At 39.1% G+C, this 21952-nt stretch overlaps 1 protein-coding gene across 1 annotated transcript in view; it reads right to left on the bottom strand.

Annotated features, from left to right (window-relative positions):
* LOC134663098 (cell adhesion molecule Dscam2-like) overlaps positions 1–21952 on the bottom strand; it is a 204262-nt gene that overhangs the window by 7896 nt on the left and 174414 nt on the right. Inside the window, exons 18-31 of the mRNA XM_063519431.1 lie at positions 11686–11830; positions 11379–11527; positions 10987–11206; positions 10577–10722; positions 9658–9826; positions 8895–9043; positions 6776–6922; positions 5974–6126; positions 5422–5551; positions 4752–4930; positions 3347–3526; positions 2490–2678; positions 1152–1340; positions 252–397 (exon numbers count right to left, since the gene is read on the bottom strand). Of these exons, the coding sequence (XP_063375501.1) occupies positions 252–397; positions 1152–1340; positions 2490–2678; positions 3347–3526; positions 4752–4930; positions 5422–5551; positions 5974–6126; positions 6776–6922; positions 8895–9043; positions 9658–9826; positions 10577–10722; positions 10987–11206; positions 11379–11527; positions 11686–11830 (2291 nt within the window). The remainder of the gene's footprint in view (positions 1–251; positions 398–1151; positions 1341–2489; positions 2679–3346; positions 3527–4751; positions 4931–5421; positions 5552–5973; positions 6127–6775; positions 6923–8894; positions 9044–9657; positions 9827–10576; positions 10723–10986; positions 11207–11378; positions 11528–11685; positions 11831–21952) is intronic.

Below are 21952 nucleotides of genomic sequence, written 5' to 3' on the forward strand. Positions count from 1 at the left end.
GATTGCAAGTCGCACGCTCTTACCGCTAGGCCACCAGCGCTTATAATTAGTAAGCATACACTTGTTAATTATCATCAGCTAGCGACCCGCCCCGGCTTCGCACGGGTTAACAAATTATACATAAACCTTCCTCTTGAATCTATCTATTAAAAAAAAACCGCATCAAAATCCATTGCGTCGTTTTAAAGATCTAAGCATACAGACAGACAGACAGCGGGAAGCGACTTTGTTTTATACTATGTAGTGATTACCTTGATCCAATGCTCAGTGTCCGCTCTCCGGTACGACACTCGGAAGCCCAGTATGGGACAGCCGCCGTCTCGCCACGCGTAGAAGTTGATCTTTATTGCCGTCGAGTTCATGTAGACGTGGTCCTCTGGTTTCGGTGGCTTGGGCCCTTTAAGTGAATACACGGTAGGTATGTTATTGTGAAGATCAATACAAATTAATCGCGATATAGAGGCAGAGAGTTAAAACGAACTAACTAACTATTACGGCTCAGAGACCCAAAGAGGCTCTTGGCCTCCGAAACGAGAGCACACCACTTTTCTCGATCCTGCGTCGTTTCCTGCCAATTGTCGGCTTGGAGCTGACGCAGATACGCTTCAACACTTAGTACTTAATACTTAGAGTTACTTGGTCTAAAATGAGTCTCAAAAGCAATTAAGTTGTACAGTCAGCAGCAGAAGTTGCTAAGCGGGCGAGGTGTTCAAAATGACGTTGACAACGCTCTTATTCTCTTAACAACAAAGTCGCGTCAAGATCATTTTGAACGCCTCGCCCGCTTAGCAACTTCTGCTGTTCTTAAGAATACGTCTCAGTTCCTTGTCTGACGTTTTGTTTTGTGAATATTTCAATGCAAGCCTGAGTCCATGGTGTATGACGTGACCTCGGGATACAGATCCGGTATGCCAAATAGCCTCCTAAGGCCCAGCCATACAAATGAAAAATCCAGAATTTGCCACTGAAATTTGAACCTATAGTGCAGGGAATAGAGTGGATTTTTATTTGGTTGAAAATTAAACGAAACAAATGAAATGGAACTCTGTTACAATTAAATATGGTTTAAATTTCATCGAACTGAGGAAGTACTATAGGTATAACTCGCTTCATTATAAATTAGAATATTATTATGATCTTTAATGACTTACTCCCGCCCCTGGTTGTCGCAGTCAGCACTTCGCAGGGTGGTCCTATGGAGATCTTGTTCCGCGCCTGTATCCTAGCGTTGTATGTGGTGCCACACTTCAGCATGTCCATGGTATACGATGTGACTTCGGAAGACAACTCAACCGTGTGCCAATCGGTGTCCGCCGCTTGCTTGTATTGGAGAATGTAGCCTGGAATAACAGAGTATTTTGATAAGTCAATACACTACTTACTTTATAAAATCATTCTTAAAAATTAGGTTCCTTTTATGTTCCCTAAAGTTAAGAACATAGCTGAAGAAAATACTCAATTTTGATTAATGACAATAATGGCACTACTTCCGGTGCAGTTGTGGCTAATGCAAGACACAACACAAACAAGGCTCGAATATCTTTTACATTCGAGAAAAAAGAAACATTTGACACATTCATTGCCACCCAGCCAAACAAGACATCCGCGCCAGGCCACAAAAATTTCGTCATATAAAGCTGTAGTACCAGGATCCCGACTATCGGGTCGTCCGGCCTGGGAACGAAATCATAAAATACCCGATAGTCGGGTTTTCGGCACTGAATGTGTTAACTGTGTCTATATTCCGATACCTATATTTACCTAAGAGTGGCGATCCACCGTCAGCCGGCGGCAGCCAATGTAGCCGTGCGCTGGACGCCGTAGTGTACTGCAGGGTGAGCGCGGGCGCGGCCGGCGCCAGCACCGCGATCACGCTGTACGTGATGGCGTCTTCCCCCAACGTGTTGCTGGCCGTGCACGTGAAGTTGCCGGACTATTATCCCTCTATACTTACCTAAGAGTGGCGATCCACCGTCAGCTGGCGGCAGCCAATGTAGCCGTGCGCTGGACGCCGTGGTGTACTGCAGGGTGAGCGCGGGCGCGGCCGGCGCCAGCACCGCCATCACGCTGTACGTGATGGCGTCTTCTCCCAACGTGTTGCTGGCCGTGCACGTGAAGTTGCCGGACTATTATCCCTCTATATTTACCTAAGAGTGGCGATCCACCGTCTGCCGGCGGCAGCCAATGTAGCCGTGCGCTGGACGCCGTAGTGTACTGCAGGGTGAGCGCGGGCGCGGCCGGCGCCAGCATCGCGATCACGCTGTACGTGATGGCGTCTTCGCCCAACGTGTTGCCGGACTATTATCCCTATATTTACCTAAGAGTGGCGATCCACCGTCTGCCGGCGGCAGCCAATGTAGCCGTGCGCTGGACGCCGTAGTGTACTGCAGGGTGAGCGCGGGCGCGGCCGGCGCCAGCACCGCGATCACGCTGTACGTGATGGCGTCTTCCCCCAACGTGTTGCCGGACTATTATCCCTATATGTTTACCTAACAGTGGCGATCCACCGTCAGCCGGCGGCAGCCAATGTAGCCGTGCGCTGGACGCCGTGGTGTACTGCAGGGTGAGCGCGGGCGCGGCCGGCGCCAGCACCGCGATCACGCTGTACGTGATGGCGTCTTCGCCCAACGTGTTGCTGGCCGTGCACGTGAAGTTGCCGGATGATTGTTCGTTTACTTCTGCAAAAAATAATCAGACATATCTTATCCTATTTAGAAAGCCAATGACTTTTGTATTTTATGGGTATCCTTTTTAGTGGTTCTCTTGTCGTGGACTTTAAAACATTTGTCTTACTAATTGAGCTAAAACCGATTTACTATGTAAATCAATTTTGAGGACCTTAAGGCTTCATAGAAATTTCTCACGAATTTTTGGTATTTTTCGGTTTACAGTTGGATATCCTTCCGCCGCTGTAAGGATTGGCATCCACCGTTCTAGTGGGACCTATTATCAAGTAAGTAGATGCAATACCGTAAGGCGCGAGTAGGGTCCAACCTGAAATAAGCGGCAGATTCCTGCAGCTGACCTGTCTCCACACGTATTGGCTCGCCTTTCCTGTGGGATAAGACAGTGAAGCCGAGAGGGTAATGCAGGTGCTGGGCATCCCTGCGTTTCCTTAATTTCGTCTCGGCGGTGTGATAGGATATTTCTCCGGTTTTACACCATAAATCGTTTTCATTAGACGCTAAGGCCAATGTAGATACACTTGGCTATACTTTGTCAACCAGATCTTGACAGTAGAAAAAGGCGGCAAATTTGAAGAATGTAGGCGTGAAGGGATATCGACCCATAGAAAATTTGAATTTGCGCCTTTTTTTACTGACAAGAATTGGTTGACCGGCTATACCTCTGATGTGCAGGTGTCCGCGGGGCGTGACCTGGTAGAAGGCGTGGTGCGTGACGGGCGCGCGCTGGTGCGTCCAGCGCGAGCGCGGCGCCGGCGCGCCCACGCACGAGCACGCCAGCAGCGCCGCGTGCCCCGAGCCGCGCACCACCACGCCGCCGAACGACGCTATCCGGGCTGGAACTGGGAAAAAAGAAAAAAAAATGTTGATATAGATGGTCAAGCAGATCTTCTCAGTAGAAAAAGGCGGCAAATTTGAACAATGTAGGCGCGAAGGGATATCGTCGCGCGAAATTTGTTTGAATTTGGCGCCTTTTTCTACTGACAAGATTTGCTTGACCATCTATAAAATCAATCTACTACACGCGGTTAAGAGCCCATTAACGTGCACACTAGCGCCACTGCAAAATAATCGTGATTATTTAAATTTAACGACAGGTATTTAAAAAAAACCGGCCAAGTGCGAGTTGAACTCGCGCACGGAGGGTTCCGCACCATCAACAAAAAATAGAGCAAAACAAGCAAAAAAACGGTCACCCATCCAAGTACTGACCCCGCCCGCCGTTGCTTAACTTCGGTCAAAAATCACGTTTGTTGTATGGGAGCCCCACTTAAATCTTTATTTTATTCTGTTTCTAGTATTTGTTGTTATAGCGGCAACAGAAATACATCATCTGTGAAAATTTCAACTGTCTAGCTATCACGGTTCGTGAGATACAGCCTGGTGACAGACGGACGGACGGACGGACGGACGGACGGACGGACGGACGGACGGACGGACGGACAGCGAAGTCTTAGTAATAGGGTCCCATTTTTACCCTTTGGGTACGGAACCCTAAAAAAGACAAAAAAAAGTTGATAAAATCAAACTATACTTGGTCAAGCAAATCTTGTCAGTAAAAAAGGCGCGAAATTCAAATTTTCTATGGGGCGATATCCCTTCGCACCTACATTTTTCAAATTTGCCGCCTTTTTCTACTGACCAAGTATACTTGGTTAAGAGCCCATCAACGTGCTAACTAGCGCCCCTGCTAAATAATCGTGATTATTTAAATTTAACGACAGGTATTTCAAAAAAGGGGGCCGCTACGTACTGTATTTTGTATTAAAGTACCTTTTCAATATATAAAACTAGTTTTTATGTTGCTGGATTCGTCAATCTATGCGTCCAAAGTTAAAACGGCCGTTTTTGTTTTGAGTTCATAGATCGACGAATCCAGCAACATAAAAGCTAGTTTGATGTATTCAAAATGTACTTTAATACAAGATACCTACAGTAGGTAGCGGCCCCCTTTTTTAAATACCTAAGTATCTTTCGTTAAATTCAAATAATTACGATTATTTAGCAGTGGCGCTAGTATGCACGTTGATGGGCTCTTAATAGCTGTCCAAACACATTGTAGCTTACTTCTAGCGTTCGGGCCTTGTCCCACCACGAGCGTGCTCTCCCCCTCCCCCGAGCCCGTGGTGGCGGACACCCAGAACTCGTACAGCTGACTCTCTTGCAAGTTTCGGACGGGGAACATCAGCTCCAGCTCCGATTTCATCTTGTCCACGGTCACCGTGTAGCTTTGGTGTTTGCCTAACCTGAAAATGTGAGGCTTGGTTTCAGGTTTGCTGAAGAAAAATGACAGGGAATATCAATATAGCTAGATCACAGAATAAATAATAGTACTAGGTACAGAAGATACTCTCTAACAAAACGCGTCTGTTACGATTACGACAGATATGACTGCTAGGTAGCGCAAGCGCCACGCGCGGCTTATGGCTAGCCACCAAAATGGGGTTGGCCGGTCGAAGTATTTAGCAGATAGCGCCATCATAGCTTGCCCTGTCAAAGAATTGTGTCAATTTTTTGTTTTTTTCATGCCCTGGATGCCAGCGCTTTAAGTCAAATCTCATAGAAAAAGGGGCATGCTATGATGGCGCCATCTATGCAAACTTGACAGTTGCCAACTCCATTGGCGTGGGACGGATGCACTTGTAAGTAGGTACTTGTTGCGACGCGACGAAATCGCGGAGTGAGACACGCCTGTCTAGAGTAGCTTTGTAGGCTTATAGTTTTGTAGATATCTTACCGGCCTGCTTCCCTGTAGTACACAGTGTAGTGCGAGATGATCCCGTTAGGGTGAAGTGGCGGGAGCCAGCTCACGAGGACGGAATCGCTGGAGTAAGCCAGCGCTTTGATTTTCTGAGGGGCTGATGGAACTGAAAAACGATACCAAATGTATTAATCTCTCTGTTTGAGGATATTTGTCTACTTCTTTTCTAATGACTGGAACGTGCAAAAATTTCCCCGAAACGAGTGTCACTATTCTTAAACAAAAAACAAGATGGCAGTTTCATTCTTTTTGGGCTACAGTAGAGCCTTGCGAATCCAGATCCCTTAAAATCCAGTGTTTACGGTTATCCAAAAGGATTATCAGGGAAGGATTTACAGGGAGTCTGGATTAGCGAGGTTCTAGTATAATTACATATCGAATTTTTCGATCGATGGAGTTTTGCTAAGGATCAAAAAGTTCGCTATGTGCTACTTCGCTCGTATTTGGAAAATGCTTGCGTAACATATGCAAGTACGTTAGTCGCTTTATTTCACTTCCGTCAGCTAAATGTGTACCCAGTATACTTACCGTCTTCTTCAGTCATGCAGTACACTGGCGGGCTTCGCTTGCCATCGCCGGCGTTGGTGAACGCAAGAACTTGCACTGAGTAGTTGGTGTACTTGCGTAACGTGTGCAAGTACGTATCGGTTGTTGTTACTCGCTTGATTTCACCCACGTCAGCTAAATGTACGAAAAGAAATATTAATTTGCATGAATGATTTATGTAACGTCAATTAAATCGCGATTTGACGTAATTTGAATAAATCCGAATTATACTCAACATCAAGAGTATCAATATGGATAGTAAGTAAAGAAACACAACATTATATAATCTTACAAATTTCATATAAGTAAAGGACCATGGGCAACTTTGTATGGAGCCTGGACCCAATGCCAACAGAAATGAGAGTAAGGTAATAGATAGGTATTTCTATGTACTTAATTTTTTTCTATGGGCACCAATCGGAATTCCATTGCAGAACTGAGATATTGGTATTTTAGCCAAAATGACGTCACCCTTATTACCTAGACAATAGAGTCCAAGTAAGTAAATTAATTGCTGCAGGGTAGGTTCGCGCACCGCCGGGCGAGCACACCGAATGATTTGCCGCGCTCGCCCGGCGGTGGACTCTATTGCCTAGGTAATAAGGGTGACGACATTTTGACTAAAATACCAAATTCTCAGTTCTGCAATGGGATTCCGCTTGGTGCCCATAGAACGAAATGAAGTACAGAAAAATACCTATCTAATGACCTAACTCTCAACTCTGTTGCTTTTGGGGCAATTTTGACGCATAGTCCTTTAGATGAAAAAAATTATAATAATTACCATGGTCACTAGTAAGCGGCGAGTAGATGACTTTGTATCCTTGAATGAGACCGCCGTGCTGACCCAGAGGCGGCGGACTCCATAACACCTTCATGCTCGACGACGAGAGCGGGGAACAAGTCACTCTGGTCGGGTGGGACTCTGGCACTAGGTAAAATAGAAGTGTGCGATTAGTCAAAAGTGACCCCTACGGGTTGTTTAATAGTAGTTTATGCAACAGTGATATAATAAGGGTTCTTAAAATTCAAGGGTCGAAGTTACAAAACGAGAGCAGCAAAAAAAAAAAAAAAAAAAAAAAAAAAAAAAAAAAAAAAAAAAAAAAAAAAAAAAAAAAAAAAGAGTTATTATTAAAAAAAAAGAGTTATTATTTAAAAAAAAAAGAGTTATTATTGTAAATGAAAACATACCTCTTTCAATCAAGATGATCGGAACTTGTATCTTTAAAAAAAATAAAGCAGTTATATATACTCATAAGATGACTGCTAGCAGTCATCTTATGAGCCTATAGACAAAGCATTCAAATGACATTGCTTTAGATATCACTGTCAGTCATTTAATTGACACATTTAAGTGCTGGAGTACAAAAAGACATTTTACTCACTTTTATTAAAAAACATATTGTTAAAAATACATGTAACGTAAAAAAAAAAATTTAAATATGGAGGCCACTTTTGGGGGGTAAAAGAGCAAATTAAAAAATAAAGTTGTTCAAACTACCTATATCGTGTTACATATCAAATGAAAGAGCTATTTTGAGAATCTCAAATATATTTTATTTATAATTTTATGATAAATAGTTTAGCAGATATTCAAGAAAATAGGCCAAAAAATTACCATTCCCCCCTTTATCTCTGAAACTACTGGGTCTAAAATTTTGAAAAAATACACTAAATGAAGGGTACACGGAAAGAACATGTCTAATAGTCACTTTTTTTGTAAAACGAGATTATTATCTCTAAATGAAGAGCTCTTAATGAACTATTAGTTATATCCATGGACCTAGAATATTACGGACGGACTGTCACCTAAGACAAACTGTGACACTGCAATGGCGGACGGTTTGAATGTGTGCGTGTAGACGAGTGTTACCATGTAACACAAATTCTCCCCTAATGGTGAAACAATTATTTTTAATATCGTCCTAATTTTCAAATAAAAAACATAGGACAGTTTTACGTTAGACAATAAAAAATGTGTACGTATCTGATTTTATAGGTCTTGAAAATGCGCAATATTGCACAATTCCTTTGTGCAAACATTATTTTCAATACCTAATGATACTTAGCATCGTAATGAAATCAGTTCGTCATGTTTTTTTAATTTATACATTTAACTTGAAACATATCTGGTTTTCAACAAAAAAATTATAATACATTACAAACAAACGTTAACTATCAAACATGCATGTAAGCGTCTAATCTCCTTAGTATCGGGAAATTACCATACCGACCTAGTTTCAAATGCACAATCAATAATTTAACCATTTACCTAAATGATCTCTTAATACATAATGATTTAATAAGAAGGGTATCAATTACCCTACTTTCGGGAAATTACCCTATTCATGTTACTGGTCACACTCCTGTTTTGCAGTTTGATAATTTATAAACAACAAATTATCGTGGTTTTACGTACTAATTGATAAAAATGATAAACTTCAGTATGACAAGTTATTCCGTGACTTTTTTTCTTTCGATCGGTACAATTCTAGCAGGATTTAACTACGCATGCCGGCATATTTTATATTTTTCTTCGACATGTTTACTTCAATGACGTTTCGATTCGTCTGACGGCAAACTGGTGGATGTGGGCTGTCAATGTGTGTGTGTCACGCGTAAATACTATGAAACTGGTGGATGTTGGAATCACAGTTGTGTTGTAAGCGAAACTCTGTCCGTAATATTATAGGTTCATGGTTATATCTTTTGCTACCACTGTAGAATAAATGTGACACAACTTTTTTTTTATTAAATAATACCAGCGGGCTCAGCACGGTTCCATTTTTATCGACTATCACTATGCCCGTCACTTTCGCACTTACATACTTGTTAGAACGTGACAAGCATGGTGATAAACGACAAAAATGCTACCGTGCTACTAGGGCTGGTCACGGAATTACCTCCTTCCAAAGTGGTGGCGGCGACCGGCGCAGACGGCGGGCCTGCAGCGACGCCATTGAACGCGCGCACGCGCACCTCGTACCGCGTGAACTTCCTGAGCGCTGACAGGCTCAGCTCCGTCGCTGACCAACCATTTACTGTTAATGTCCTGAAATAACGTTTGAGGTAAGTTTCTTGGCACTATTTTATCCTGACCCTGTGTTATACATTAGAGGAAGGACGTAGGCGGTGTGTACGCAAAAGATAACGACTACTTATTTATACTTGGTCAACCAAATCTTGTCAGTAAAAAAAGGCGCGGAATTCAAATTTTCTATAGGACGATATCCCTTCGCGCCTACATTTTTAAAATTTGCCGCCTTTTTCTACTGACAGGATTTGGTTGACCATCTATAGCGAGCATGATACAACAATTTGTCTAAACCGCTGCCTGAAATACACCCTATTGACTAGACTCTTAGCTTGTGCTCACGTATCAAGCCTTTAAAGAATAGATCAACTGATTTATTTTATGGAAATCATTTAATAATTTCCATAAAATAGATCAAGTGATTTATTTTATGGAAATAATTTCATAATTTCCATACGTATAATTTTACTAAAGCTTTGGTTTCCTCCGAAAGCGGTGCCGTCATATAGCGGCCGTCTCCATACAAATACTACGACATCCATATTGAGCCCTATTATTTAGTATGGAGACGGCCGCTATATGACGGCACCGCTATCCTAGGAAAACCGATCTTTAAGCATGAAATGTAGTACCTAGTAGAGTTCCTAACAGGCGTGCCCCCTGGGCTAATCTCGGTGCAAGAGACTGTGTATCCCAGCAACTCGCCGTGCCACGCTTCACGCGGAGGCGGGCGCCAGGCGGCGTGCAGCTCGCCCGGCCCGCCCGGAGTCACGTGCACGTTCGTTGGAGGCTCGGATGGTGCTGAAATAATAATTCTTCGAGTTTCTATATATGTACTTAATCTTCTATTAAGAAGAAAATTTAAAACCCACAGAAATCAGGCTTAAAACTTTCTAAAACTTGACTATCAACCCTCACATACACAGTTTTGAAGAGGAATTTATTGAAAGAAGAATGTGTTAGTACAGGGTTTCTGTGTATCCTTGTAAAAATTCTCAGATGACTGCGAATCTCTTAATCAAGATTTTTTTAGCTCACCCGTTATAGTTTGTAGCTTTCTAATAGACCCCGAAGGCTAATCCTATTGTCTATTGTTAAGAAAAACCGCTCGTGCCACGTGCCACAACCACCTGCATAAAAAATCGGTACTTCGGTTACTGAGTGCCGTGCCGGCGAGTCGAACGCTACAGAACCAGTCTAAAATGTGACATCGAGATGCGTAACAAAGGCGCGTTATCGGAGAGCGCACCTACACTGGTTTTTTGAGCGTTGGACTAGCCCGCGCTAAGGTGCCAAATAGAATAATTAGGAACCTTTTTTGCAGGTAAGTAGCACGTGCGGTTTTACTGAACAATAGACAATAGGATAAGCCTTCGGGGTCTACTAGAAAGCTACAAACTATACCTGTATGTTTTATCTTGTCTCGAACTCTTTAGAATCAATCAATCACTGGCTAACCCCAAGGAGATCGCGTACCCCAAAGGTTAAGAAACCCTGAGTTCGGGTCCTATAATTCCATTTAAGATTTCTATGCAAGTGACAACAAATTACCTTCTTCTTGCGTCTTCACGACGACGGGTTCGGTGTAGGCACTTCGGTCGATTTGGTTCACGGCTGCTAACCGAATCATGTAGGCCGTGTGTGGCTTGAGTCCACTGAGCAGTGCCTCGTAATGGATATCACCTTTTTTAGTCAGCCTATAATGTTACAGAACCAAAATAATTTTAATGTTATATTTTTCAGTGAGTAAAAAAAACGTACTGATGCGACGCGGTACCAGTACATGTCATCTTGAAACTTAAGTCATTGTCAATAGAGGTGACAGCAGGGTGTCATCTATTGGGCATTAGCATGTCGAGCACTAGTACGTTTGTTTACCTTACTAGTACTTTAACAGTCGCTCCATTTTTGGCAACACACAGAAGTACCTATTTAAGTTAACAAAACTATTGGATACTTACGCGACTTGTTGCTGCTGTGCCGCCCCATGGACGGACACGTTGATAGTGACAGCGGCGTGCCACTGGTCGACACGGACTGCACCGACTGCGCTCAACGTGCAGTGCTGTATGGTGTAACCCATGAGCGGCGAGTTGCCGTCGAATCCCTGACTCCAGGATAACCGCACTGCGCGGCTTAGGATCTCCGTCACGGATAGAGAGTGGGGCGTGTCGGGTTTCTCTGAGGAGTGAAAAGTTATCTGTCAGCAAATGTGAGCAAGCATGGGCGATTCTAATAAGGTTAACTGATGTAGATCGCTAGAATAGGACATTTTTAGAATTTTGGACGGGAGAGACAACGGGACGTAAACAGAATGATCATGTGATAAAGTTTTAAAGAATTTCTTACTCACCTTGGACGGATAGATAAATATAATGGTCACTATGACCATAGGCGTTGACGGCTTGGCACTTGTACACCCCAGAGTCCGGTCTATCGGCTCTGCTGATATATAATTGGGACCTTAAACCACTATCAGTCTTTGCTTCGGAGACACTTAGCCTGAAACAAAATATCTTGGTCATAGTGGGTTCATAGCATTGTTATTATGAATGAATAATTTTGGGATTATGACGAATAAGTGTAAAGTTGTAGTAGGTAGGTATCTGTATACCTACGGAAACAAAGAATAAAACCATTGATACATTTCGTACGCGTACCTATAAGTATTAAGATCTAGGTGGTTCATGTTGTGCGACCACTGCACGCGGATGGGGTTGTCGCCACGCACGTCGCAGAGAAGCGTGGCCGGCGAATCACGACGTGCCGTCATGTTGGTCGACGTCAATTCAAACCGTGCTGGTTCTATAGAAAATATAACACATTATTTTACATCTTCTTTTATGTATGTATATTACCTACGACTTAGCAGCGCCTACACAATAAATATAATAGAAATAGAAATTATTTATTGTCAGACCACAGGTAAAAAATATAAAGATGTTAATGATAATAAATCCTTTTCCGCAGTCTACCATATTTATGGTGTACAATATTTAATATCATGCACTAACTACATGCAGTCAAGTTATTTACAGTATAAGTAAACATATACCTAACACACTATTTTATACAATAAAGCAAAGAGTATAATAACTCTATATATAGTAAAAGAGAGCCAACTCGCGATAAATGTCAAAAAACGTCTACACAAACGCTCCAAGCGGAATTTGACCAAACTAACCTTTACGTATGTGTGCGTGCACAGTGCACACATGCATACTAATAATACTATGGCGCCTTTTTCCTTGACCGTTTACAGTGAACTACAAATTTGAGGTTTCCATTCTTTCACCTTATTGCAAATGCAAAGCAATCACGTGAAAAATGAATACACCTCATTGTAGTACACTGTACACGGTCAAGGAAAAAGGCGCTAATATATTATGTAATACCTAATTACCTATTCATGCAGATACGATTTACGACAACCTATTTATTTAGTATTTTATAAATGTTTACACCAAAGAATATTTTAGTCGCAAAAGTAAAAACACGGATGTGTAAAAATGGCATTTATTTTTCATTACTTACATGCATAACAAACCATAAAAATTATATTTTCTACGGGTACCACTTATAGTAAATTAGTTCGAAATATAACAAATCCACTATTAAAACTTAGACCACACTTGGACGTAAATTTGACTAGCTATAGCACATGCCACGAAGAATTGACGCGTTTTGGAGTAATTTTGTTTTGATTCGCACAGCCGATAAGGCAATATCGTTTTTTTCTCCCAGGCGCACACATTTTCATCAATTTATAGTGATTAAATTAAATTATTAATATATAATTTCAGAAAATTTAAGTTTTCTGTTTGACTTTTATAGTTTGACGGTTACTATGTTTTTTTGTTTTAACGTTTCCTTTCACGTAGGACACTTGGCGAATCTATTTAGTTAGTTGTTGTTAATAAAAACGATTATATTATGTTCATATAAATAAAATGATATTAAAACGAATATAAACGATATAAAAAATGTGAGGTACTAAAATTACAGAAATATTTAAACGTTTTATACTTGAAACGGAATTTGTGTCAAAAATGCAAAGACATTTTTTTTTCTTTTTAATAATTATGGGTTGGATGCGAGTTTTTTAAACACATGTTTTTCCGCGGTGGCGCCATCTGTTTGATTCATTTGGAAGCATCAGGTGAGGAAATATTGCACTGATATGATGCTACTGCGGATACAGCGCTGATTTCCATACATAAGGTTAAAGTTTCCTGCCCCTGCAATAAAGTCCCCAGTTTTGTGTCATTACGTTACATCTTAAGGTGACGGTAGAGTCGGGTAAATATTCAGATTCTGTCAATTTACCCCATTTCACACACAAGCGCACTTCACGCACACTACCTCACTTTACTGGGACAGGTCACTGACCCATCAAGTTTTTTTTTAAGATTGCGTTTTGAGTTTAGTGGCCTCCTTTTAGGAAAAGCGTTCCATTGAAAGATGAAAGATAAACAATACATTTAATCTTGCTTTCCTTGTCTGTTCATGTCACACGTGACGTATTTAAATTCTAATAAATAATTCATTTGGTTGTTGACAATTTTCTACATTATGGCTTTGTCGAGATACGCGTTTTCTAAAGTTAAACCGAATAAAACCAGATGTCATTAAGTCAGATGTAAAATTTTATTTACTACTCTATACGACTTTTCATAAGGCTCAAAATCAATTAAATGAGAATTTAAATAAATAAAGTTCCGGCAGGGTGCAAAATTTAATTAAGGCGGACAAAATAAAATTTGAAAATATATGGAAACAGTGTTGGCTAATGTACCCCTAATATCTTTACCGATTTACTTTTATGTGGTATATTCGCCTTTTGTTTCACTATTAAATTAATACAATTAAAATAAAAAATATTATACCGGTATTCCACCGGTATTATTTCAGTGCTGAAGCGATTATCTTCGATCGTAGCCTTGATAATGTAGGTGTTGATAGTTACTTACGGCGGTAGGAGCGGCAATGAACCCCGTGCAGAGTAGAACGTGAGGTGCGTTGGGATAAGTGCATATATCTACTTATAATTCTTTGGCTGGTTGGTAACCCTCTATATTTTATTTTTTGTTTTACTGTTATTAGGTTAAGGGAGTTTTAGGGAGTGAAAAAGAAATGATTTTCGTTTTATGCGCTCGCGTGATTGCCGATGGATTATAATTAGACAAAAGAACTTGTTTTCCACGCATCGAATGTAGATCCGTAGGACACTTCCTCCAAGTCTTCTCCAATAATGTTTATACCGTATTTTAATTACCTACCTTAAATGTTACATTTCTAAATATTTTTTTTGTGCTATACATACTTCAAAAAAATCGCTGGAGGCCTAGCGGTAAGAGCGTGCGAATTGCAATTCCGGCTCGTACCAATGAGTTTTACGGAACTTATGTACGAAATATCATTTGATATTTACCAGTCGCTTTTCGGTGAAGGAAAACATCGTGAGAAAACCGGACTAATCCCAATAAGAGCCTAGTTTACCCCCTATGGGTTGGAAGGTCAGATGGCAGTCGCTTTCATAAAAATTAGTGCCCACGCCAATTTATGGGATTAATTGCCAAGCGGACCCCAGGCTCCCATGAGCCGTGTCAAAATGCCGGGACAACGCGAGGAAGATGATGATGATGTGACACATACTTCCAAAAAAATCTACAAATATTTTACGTGACAACTGCTTATAAGTAAATATTATGTAGGTACACTTATAAAGTACTAGCTGTTGCCCGCGACTTCGTACGCGTGGATTTGTATATTGGTGGTTATAAATTCTACATTAGCTTAGAACATTATGCGGTTTATGCGTCGTTGGACTAAAAGTAAATATGGCGATATATAAAAATGTCTAGATATAAAATAAAAATTGGTCCGAGTATTAGAAAGCCAATACTTCAAAATGTTTAAGTCTTATCAAGTCGGAATATAAAAATGACTACTTTCAAAGTATACAAATGTCTAAGTCTTATCAAGTCGGAATATAAAAATGACTACTTTCAAAGTATACAAATGTCTAAGTCTTATCAAGTCGGAATATTAAAATGACTACTTTCTTTACATAGGTCCAGGATTATAATAATACATATACGGAACAAATTCATCCCCTCGTAACATATTTATTTATATTTGGTCTAATATACAGATGCACATTTTTATACTTCGTCGAAATTATATACGCACGAACTTATGCAAGTAGACATTTTTATACATCGCCATATTTACTTTTAGTCTAGTGCCGCAACATATTTGTATTTGGTCTAATATACAGATGCACATTTTTATACTTCGTCGAAATTATATACGCACGAACTTATGCAAGTAGACATTTTTATACATCGCCATATTTACTTTTAGTCCAACGACGCATAAACCCATTATGCAGCAAAAGATAGCAGTAGGGACAGTTAATCATTTGTTAATTATTATACAACGCATGAGATTTGTCTTTCACAACCTGGCTACGAAGTTTCAAGCCCCTAACTAAATAAAATTGTTCTCGATATAATCTCACTCAACCCCTAAAAGATTTTCAAGTCCACTATTCAATAAAACCTACTACCTAACTACCTATTTACGAAGTTTGAAGTTCCTAGCTTTAAATAAAATTTGAACCCTCTACCAACTCTCAACCCCTGTTTAAGTCCAACTCTTAACCTTTAGGGGATGAATTTTTAAAAACGCTGAAATTACTTTTCTTGTATTCTAATACATAATATGCATTTATACAACGATTCAAGTCCCGCACTCAAATAAATATTTGGGTTCCATACAAATTTTCAACCCCCTTTTCACCACCTTGGGGGATGAATTATCAAAGACTCTGAAATTAGTTTTCTTTTCTGTTACCTTTTATGAAGCTTCAAGTTCCTAGCTTTAAACAAAATTATAACCTATACAAACTTTCAACCCCTTTTTAACCCTGTTATGGGATGAATTTTAAAAAACGCTGAAATTAGTTTTCTTGTGTTCTAATAATATGGCTTTATACAAAGATTTAAGTCCCGCACTCTCAAAAATAATTGATCTCCATACAAACTTTCAACCCCATTTTAACCTTTTTTTTTGTCAATGTGAGAATGCTGTTACGCATCGTCCCCCTGGCCCCGACGTGGGCCCATAATGGGGGGTATATGGGACTCGCCTCCCAGCTCTTTTCAGTTATGAAAAAAGGGAAGGAGCCTACCCACTAAACCCACACCGGCGTTTCCCACAATATGCCGTTTGGGGAGGCGTCCTGGGATCGCGAACATTCTACCAGGATGAACCCCATTTTAACCTCCTCGGGGGATGAATTTTTAAAAACGCTGAATAGGTTTTCTTGTTTTTTTAATAAAATACCTTTTTACGAAGTTTCAAGTTCCTAGCTTTAAATAAAATTTGAACCCTATACAAACTTTCAACCCCTTTTGGACCCTTATAGGGGATGAATTTTTAAAAACGATGAAATCACTTTTCTCGTATTCTAATAATAATTATGTCATTATACAAAGATTCAAGTCCCGCATTAAAAAAAATGTTGACCTCCATACAAATTTTCAACCCCTTTTTCACCACCTTAAATGTTGAATTTTGACAAAACGCTGACATTAGTTTTCTTCTCTTTTAATGAAGTAACTTTTTACAAAGTTACAAATTCGTAGCTAGGTTACAAATTTTATTTTATAAAATTTAAACCCTACACAATCTTTCAACCCCTTTTTAACCCTTTTAAGGGATGAATTTTTAAAAACGCTGAAATTACTTTTCTTGGGTTCTAATAATATGGCTTTATACAAAGATTCAAGTCCCGCACTCTCAAAAATATTTGATCTCCGTACAAACTTTCAACCCCTTTTTCACCACCTCGGCGGATGAATTTTTAAAAACGCTGAAATTAGTTTTGTTGTTTTTTAATTTAATACCATTTAGCGAAGTTTCAAGGTCCTAGATTAAAATAAAATTTGCACCCCAAGGCAAAGTTTCATCAAATTTTCAACCCCTTTTTTACCACCTTGGGGGAATTTTAAAAACGCTGAAATTAGTTTTCTTGTTTTTTAATTTAATTCCTTTTTACGAAGTATCAAAATCCTAGCTTAAAATAATATTTGCACCCTAAGACGAACTTTCATCCCCTTTTTAACCCCCTCAGGGGTTGAATTTCCAAAAACGTTGCAATTATTTTTTTTTTGTATTCGGCTATTATGCGTTTCTAAGAAGTTTCAAAGCATTTGTAATGGATTCAAACTTTCAACCCCTTTTAACCCTGTTAGGGGATGAATTTTACAAAACGCAGAAATTACTTTTCCTGTATTTTAATAATATCCCGAAATACAAAGAATCAAGTCCCGCGTTCGAAAAAATGTTTGATATCCATACAAATTTTCAAGCCATTTTTCACCACCTTAGGGGATGAATATTCAAAAACGCTGAAATTAGTTTTCTTGTATTTTAATAACATATATTTTTACGAAGTTTCAAGTTCCTAGCTTAAAATAAAATTTGAACTCCATACAAACTTTCTACCCCTTTTTAACCCTGTTAGGGGATGAATTTTACAAAACGCTGAAATAACTTTTCCTGTCTTCTAATAATATCCCCAAATACAAAGATTCAAGTCCCGCACTCTCAAAAATATTTGATCTCCGTACAAATTTTCAACCCCTTTTTTACCACCTTGGGGGATGAATTTTTAAAAACGCTGAAATTAGTTTTCTTGTTTTTTAATTTAATACCTTTTTACGAAGTATCAAGGTCCTAGCTTAAAATAAAATTTGCACCCCAGGATAAAGTTTCATCCCCGTTTTTTCCCCTTTAGGGGTTGAATTTCCTAAAACGTCGCAATTACTTTTTTTGTAATCGGCTATTATGCCTTTCTAAAAAGTTTCAAAGCATTGTAATGGATTCAAACTTTCAACCCCTTTTTAACCCTGTTAGGGGATGAATTTTCAAAAACGCTGAAATTACTTTTCCTGTCTTATAATAATATACCCATATACAAAGTTTAAAGTCACACAATCACAAAAATATTTGATCTCCATACAATCTTTCAACCCCTTTTTCACCACCTTGGGGGATGAATTTTCGAAAACGCTGAAATTAGTTTTCTTATTTTTTTATATAATACATTTATACAAAGTTTCAAATTCCTAGCTTAAAATAAAACTTGAACCCCATACAACCTTTCATCCCCTTTTTAACCCTTTTAAGGGATGAATTTTTAAAAACGCTAAAATTACTTTCCTTGATTTCTAATAATATGGCTTTATACAAATATTCAAGTCCCGTACTCTCAAAAATATTTGATCTCCGTACAAACTTACAACCCCTTTTTCACCACCTCGGGGGATGACTTTTTAAAAACCTTGAAATCAGTTTTGTTGTTTTTTAATTTAATACCTTTTTGCGAAGTTTCAAGGTCCTAGCTTAAAATAAAATTTGCACCCCAAGGCAAAGTTTCATCCCCTTTTTAACCCCCTTAGGGGTTGAATTTCCTAAAACGTCACAATTACTTTTTTTTGTAATCGGCTATTATGCCTTTCTAAGAAGTTTCAAAGCATTTGAATGGATTCAAACTTTCAACCCCTTTTTCACCACCTCGGGGGATGAATTTTCAGAAACGCTGAAATTACTTTTCCTGTCTTATAATAATATACCCACATACATAGTTTCAAGTCCCACACTCACAAAAATATTTGATCTCCATACAAACTTTCAACCCCCTTTTCACCACCTTGGGGGATGAGTTTTCGAAAACGCTGAAATTAGTTTTCTTGTTTTTTAATATAATACATTTTTACAAAGTTTCAAATTCCTAGCTTAAAATAAAACTTGAACCCCATACTACATTTCATCCCCTTTTTAACCCCCTTAGGGGTTGAATTTTTCAAAATCGCTTCTTATCTCTTGTACACTTTATAAATGCAACCTAGTGTGCAAATTTTAACTTTCTAGCTTTTGTAGTTTCGGCTCTGCGTTGATGAATCAGTCAGTCAGTCAGTCAGTCAGTCAGTCAGTCAGGACACTTGCATTTATATATATAGATAAAGTAGAAAATATCTTATAGGTACATAATATAAAAACCGAGCATGTACGAGTAGGATTCACTATGGGTTCCACAGTTATACATTTTTATTGCATATTTTTTGTTTAAGACCAACTCACCTATTATAGGACATAGGTCTTCCATTAATCTTTTGGCGTTGAACTATTTTTTGTATATGTATTTATGTAATACAATTCTGAGTTAGGTTATGGTACATTTTTGCTCACCTACTTATAATTATGTCTGATATGTCACATGATACCAAAAATCGCCGCAAAGTTAAAAGTTCATTTATTTACGTTACTCATATTCGGATCACCGACTTACTACTTCCTTACTTGACATATGTGTACTAAATTTCAATTGAACTAGTCCAGTAGTTACGGTGAAAATTGGCTTTAACAAAATGGCAGACACACGAGTGATCTTATAAGGGAGATTATTTTCCTTGAGTGAATGGTATGCATTTACCCCAATGTACCTCACGTTCCACGCGGCGCGGCGTAATCTGGCCCCTATTTCACCACGGTAACAGGTACGACAACAACATCACTGTTATTGACGCCATAGGCATCCATGGACTACAGTTACCGCTAACACTGATTTAAACTTTCACGATTTTTACACATAATTAAATGTTACAACGGAACCGCAAAACGTTCAAGCGGATAAACAAGACCAAGTGCGGGTAGTTCGAAAAACTCGCGCGGTTAGAAGATGCTGATGTCAACTTAAGCCAGTCTTCTCCGAGACCACGGGGACAACGCCGTCCTCGAAACGTCGGAGGTAAATCTTAAAACTTAGATACGCGATTAAGTCCCGTTGTACAATTTAATAATACAGTTACCGCTTACCATCGGGCGGGCCGTATTCGTGTTTGCCACCGTCATTGTACCTATTATTAAAAAAAAACTTTATTATATCGGATAAAACAGACATTTCTCTCGCGAAAAAATCTTGTGACAATTGTCACAAGATTTTTCAAAGAATTTTCGGTAAGTCTTGACAGGAAATGAGTTCTGTGTCGCAATTTCGATACAGTTGCCGTGTTTCTTGTGACAATTGTCATTAGCTTCGCAAAATAAGAATTTTTTAGTGGCAATATAATGGAGTTTATTTATTTATTAAAATGTTGGTGGCAAACAAGCACATCGCCCGTCCGATGGTAAGCGGTTACCGTAGCCTATGGAGGCCTGTGACGTCAGCAACAGTGATGTCGACAACTGTCGCACCTGTCACCGTGGTCGTGGTGAAATAGGGGCCAGTAAGTACCTAATAATCGCAGTGGTCTTAAGTGTCACAGACCCTACTGGCGCTTAAGTCCTTTATGACAATTTCTGCCTATTTTAAATTGTTCAAAAAAAAAGAAACCGAATAATTATATCGGACTACCGAATTTTCACGAGAATCAGTTGAGAAATGTGATATGCAAAGGAGAAGAATTCGGACATACGAAAGCATTTTTGCCCAAGTTGAAACGGAGACTTTCGCCAACGCTCGGTCAATGATGGTTTAGGTACAGCTAGCTGCAGAGAAAATGTACCACCCCTGCATACAATTATCTATCTGGTCGTACCTTTTCTCTGCAGCTGACTGTACACCTATAAAAATGGTTGTCCCTGCTGTAATTTTATACCGGTACCGTACTTTGTATTTCAACCGGTATAGTTTTACCTTCAAAACGAACCGGTATTGATAAATAATAACGGTACCATACCGCTTATACCGTAAAGAAAGCATGATGCAGTCTCTGCTTTGCACAATTATTGTGTGGACAAAATTCTTATAATCACCGAAACATACATACCTACACACATAATGTCATTGAAATAAAACATTGTTATTTTATAGTAAATTTATATAATACTCGATATATACACATAACAATAACCAGACCGCAGCGGTATTAGCCTGTAAGCTTCATCTCTTGTCTCCAAATCCGCAAAAAATTGTTAGTACTAAATGCTGGTCTTGCTGTTATTTTATTCTTGAAGATTATGGCTTGTTTCTTGATTATTGAGAACGCACACATATAGACGGAACGAACGGCAACAAAGTAGGTGTAGACACTAAGACTTTCAGGTATTAAACGAATTACGCTTCGTATTAATAGGTAAGTAATATTTAAATGAATATATAATATTCTCTAACGTAAATACAAGATTACAATTGACATCAAATGTTATTGACGTACAGATGTCATATACTTTTTTTTAATGACGCAAAATTGATACCAGCATAATGAAAATCAATCCCAATCAGTAAAACGAGTCTTTAAACTTTTTTCATTTTAAGCGGGTCTTGAAGGAACAAGTTACTTAAATTCAATTGTAATCGTATTGTTTTAGGATAGTTTACTGCTGTTTTCGATCGTTACGACCTGTAAATAACAACAAATCAAATTTTAAATAAATTTATTTACCCTATTTTTTGAAATACAATTTATCTACTGGTATACATTTTCGTATGCGTATATGATGAAATGTCTAAATAATGTCAAAAACGAGCTACGACGACGTACACGTCTGCTTCGATCCAAGGCCAGCGGCCATCTGACTCGAAGAAGAATTTTGAGTGATGTCGTCAATGTATGGAAATTGTACGAAAGTTTACATTTGGGATTGAATTTCTGTGTTGTATTTGTGAGTAAAAATATAAGTAGATAATAATTTGCTAGTTTAGTTATCTAGCTTTCAAAATCACACAACAACTCAATTACTGTTAAAGGCAAAACTGTAATGCGTGTTGCTCAAACGGAACTCCATATTTTGATTTTTGGATACTTTTAGTGTCGATTTGTAGAGAATTACAGCAAATAAAAAATATTATGCCGTGAAGAGCCGGTACACGGCTTCTTCGTGAATAAATTTACGTATAATTTAATGCAGTTATTA

Source organism: Cydia amplana, chromosome 4, assembly GCF_948474715.1.
Source record: "Cydia amplana chromosome 4, ilCydAmpl1.1, whole genome shotgun sequence".
Lineage (NCBI taxonomy): Eukaryota > Metazoa > Arthropoda > Insecta > Lepidoptera > Tortricidae > Cydia > Cydia amplana.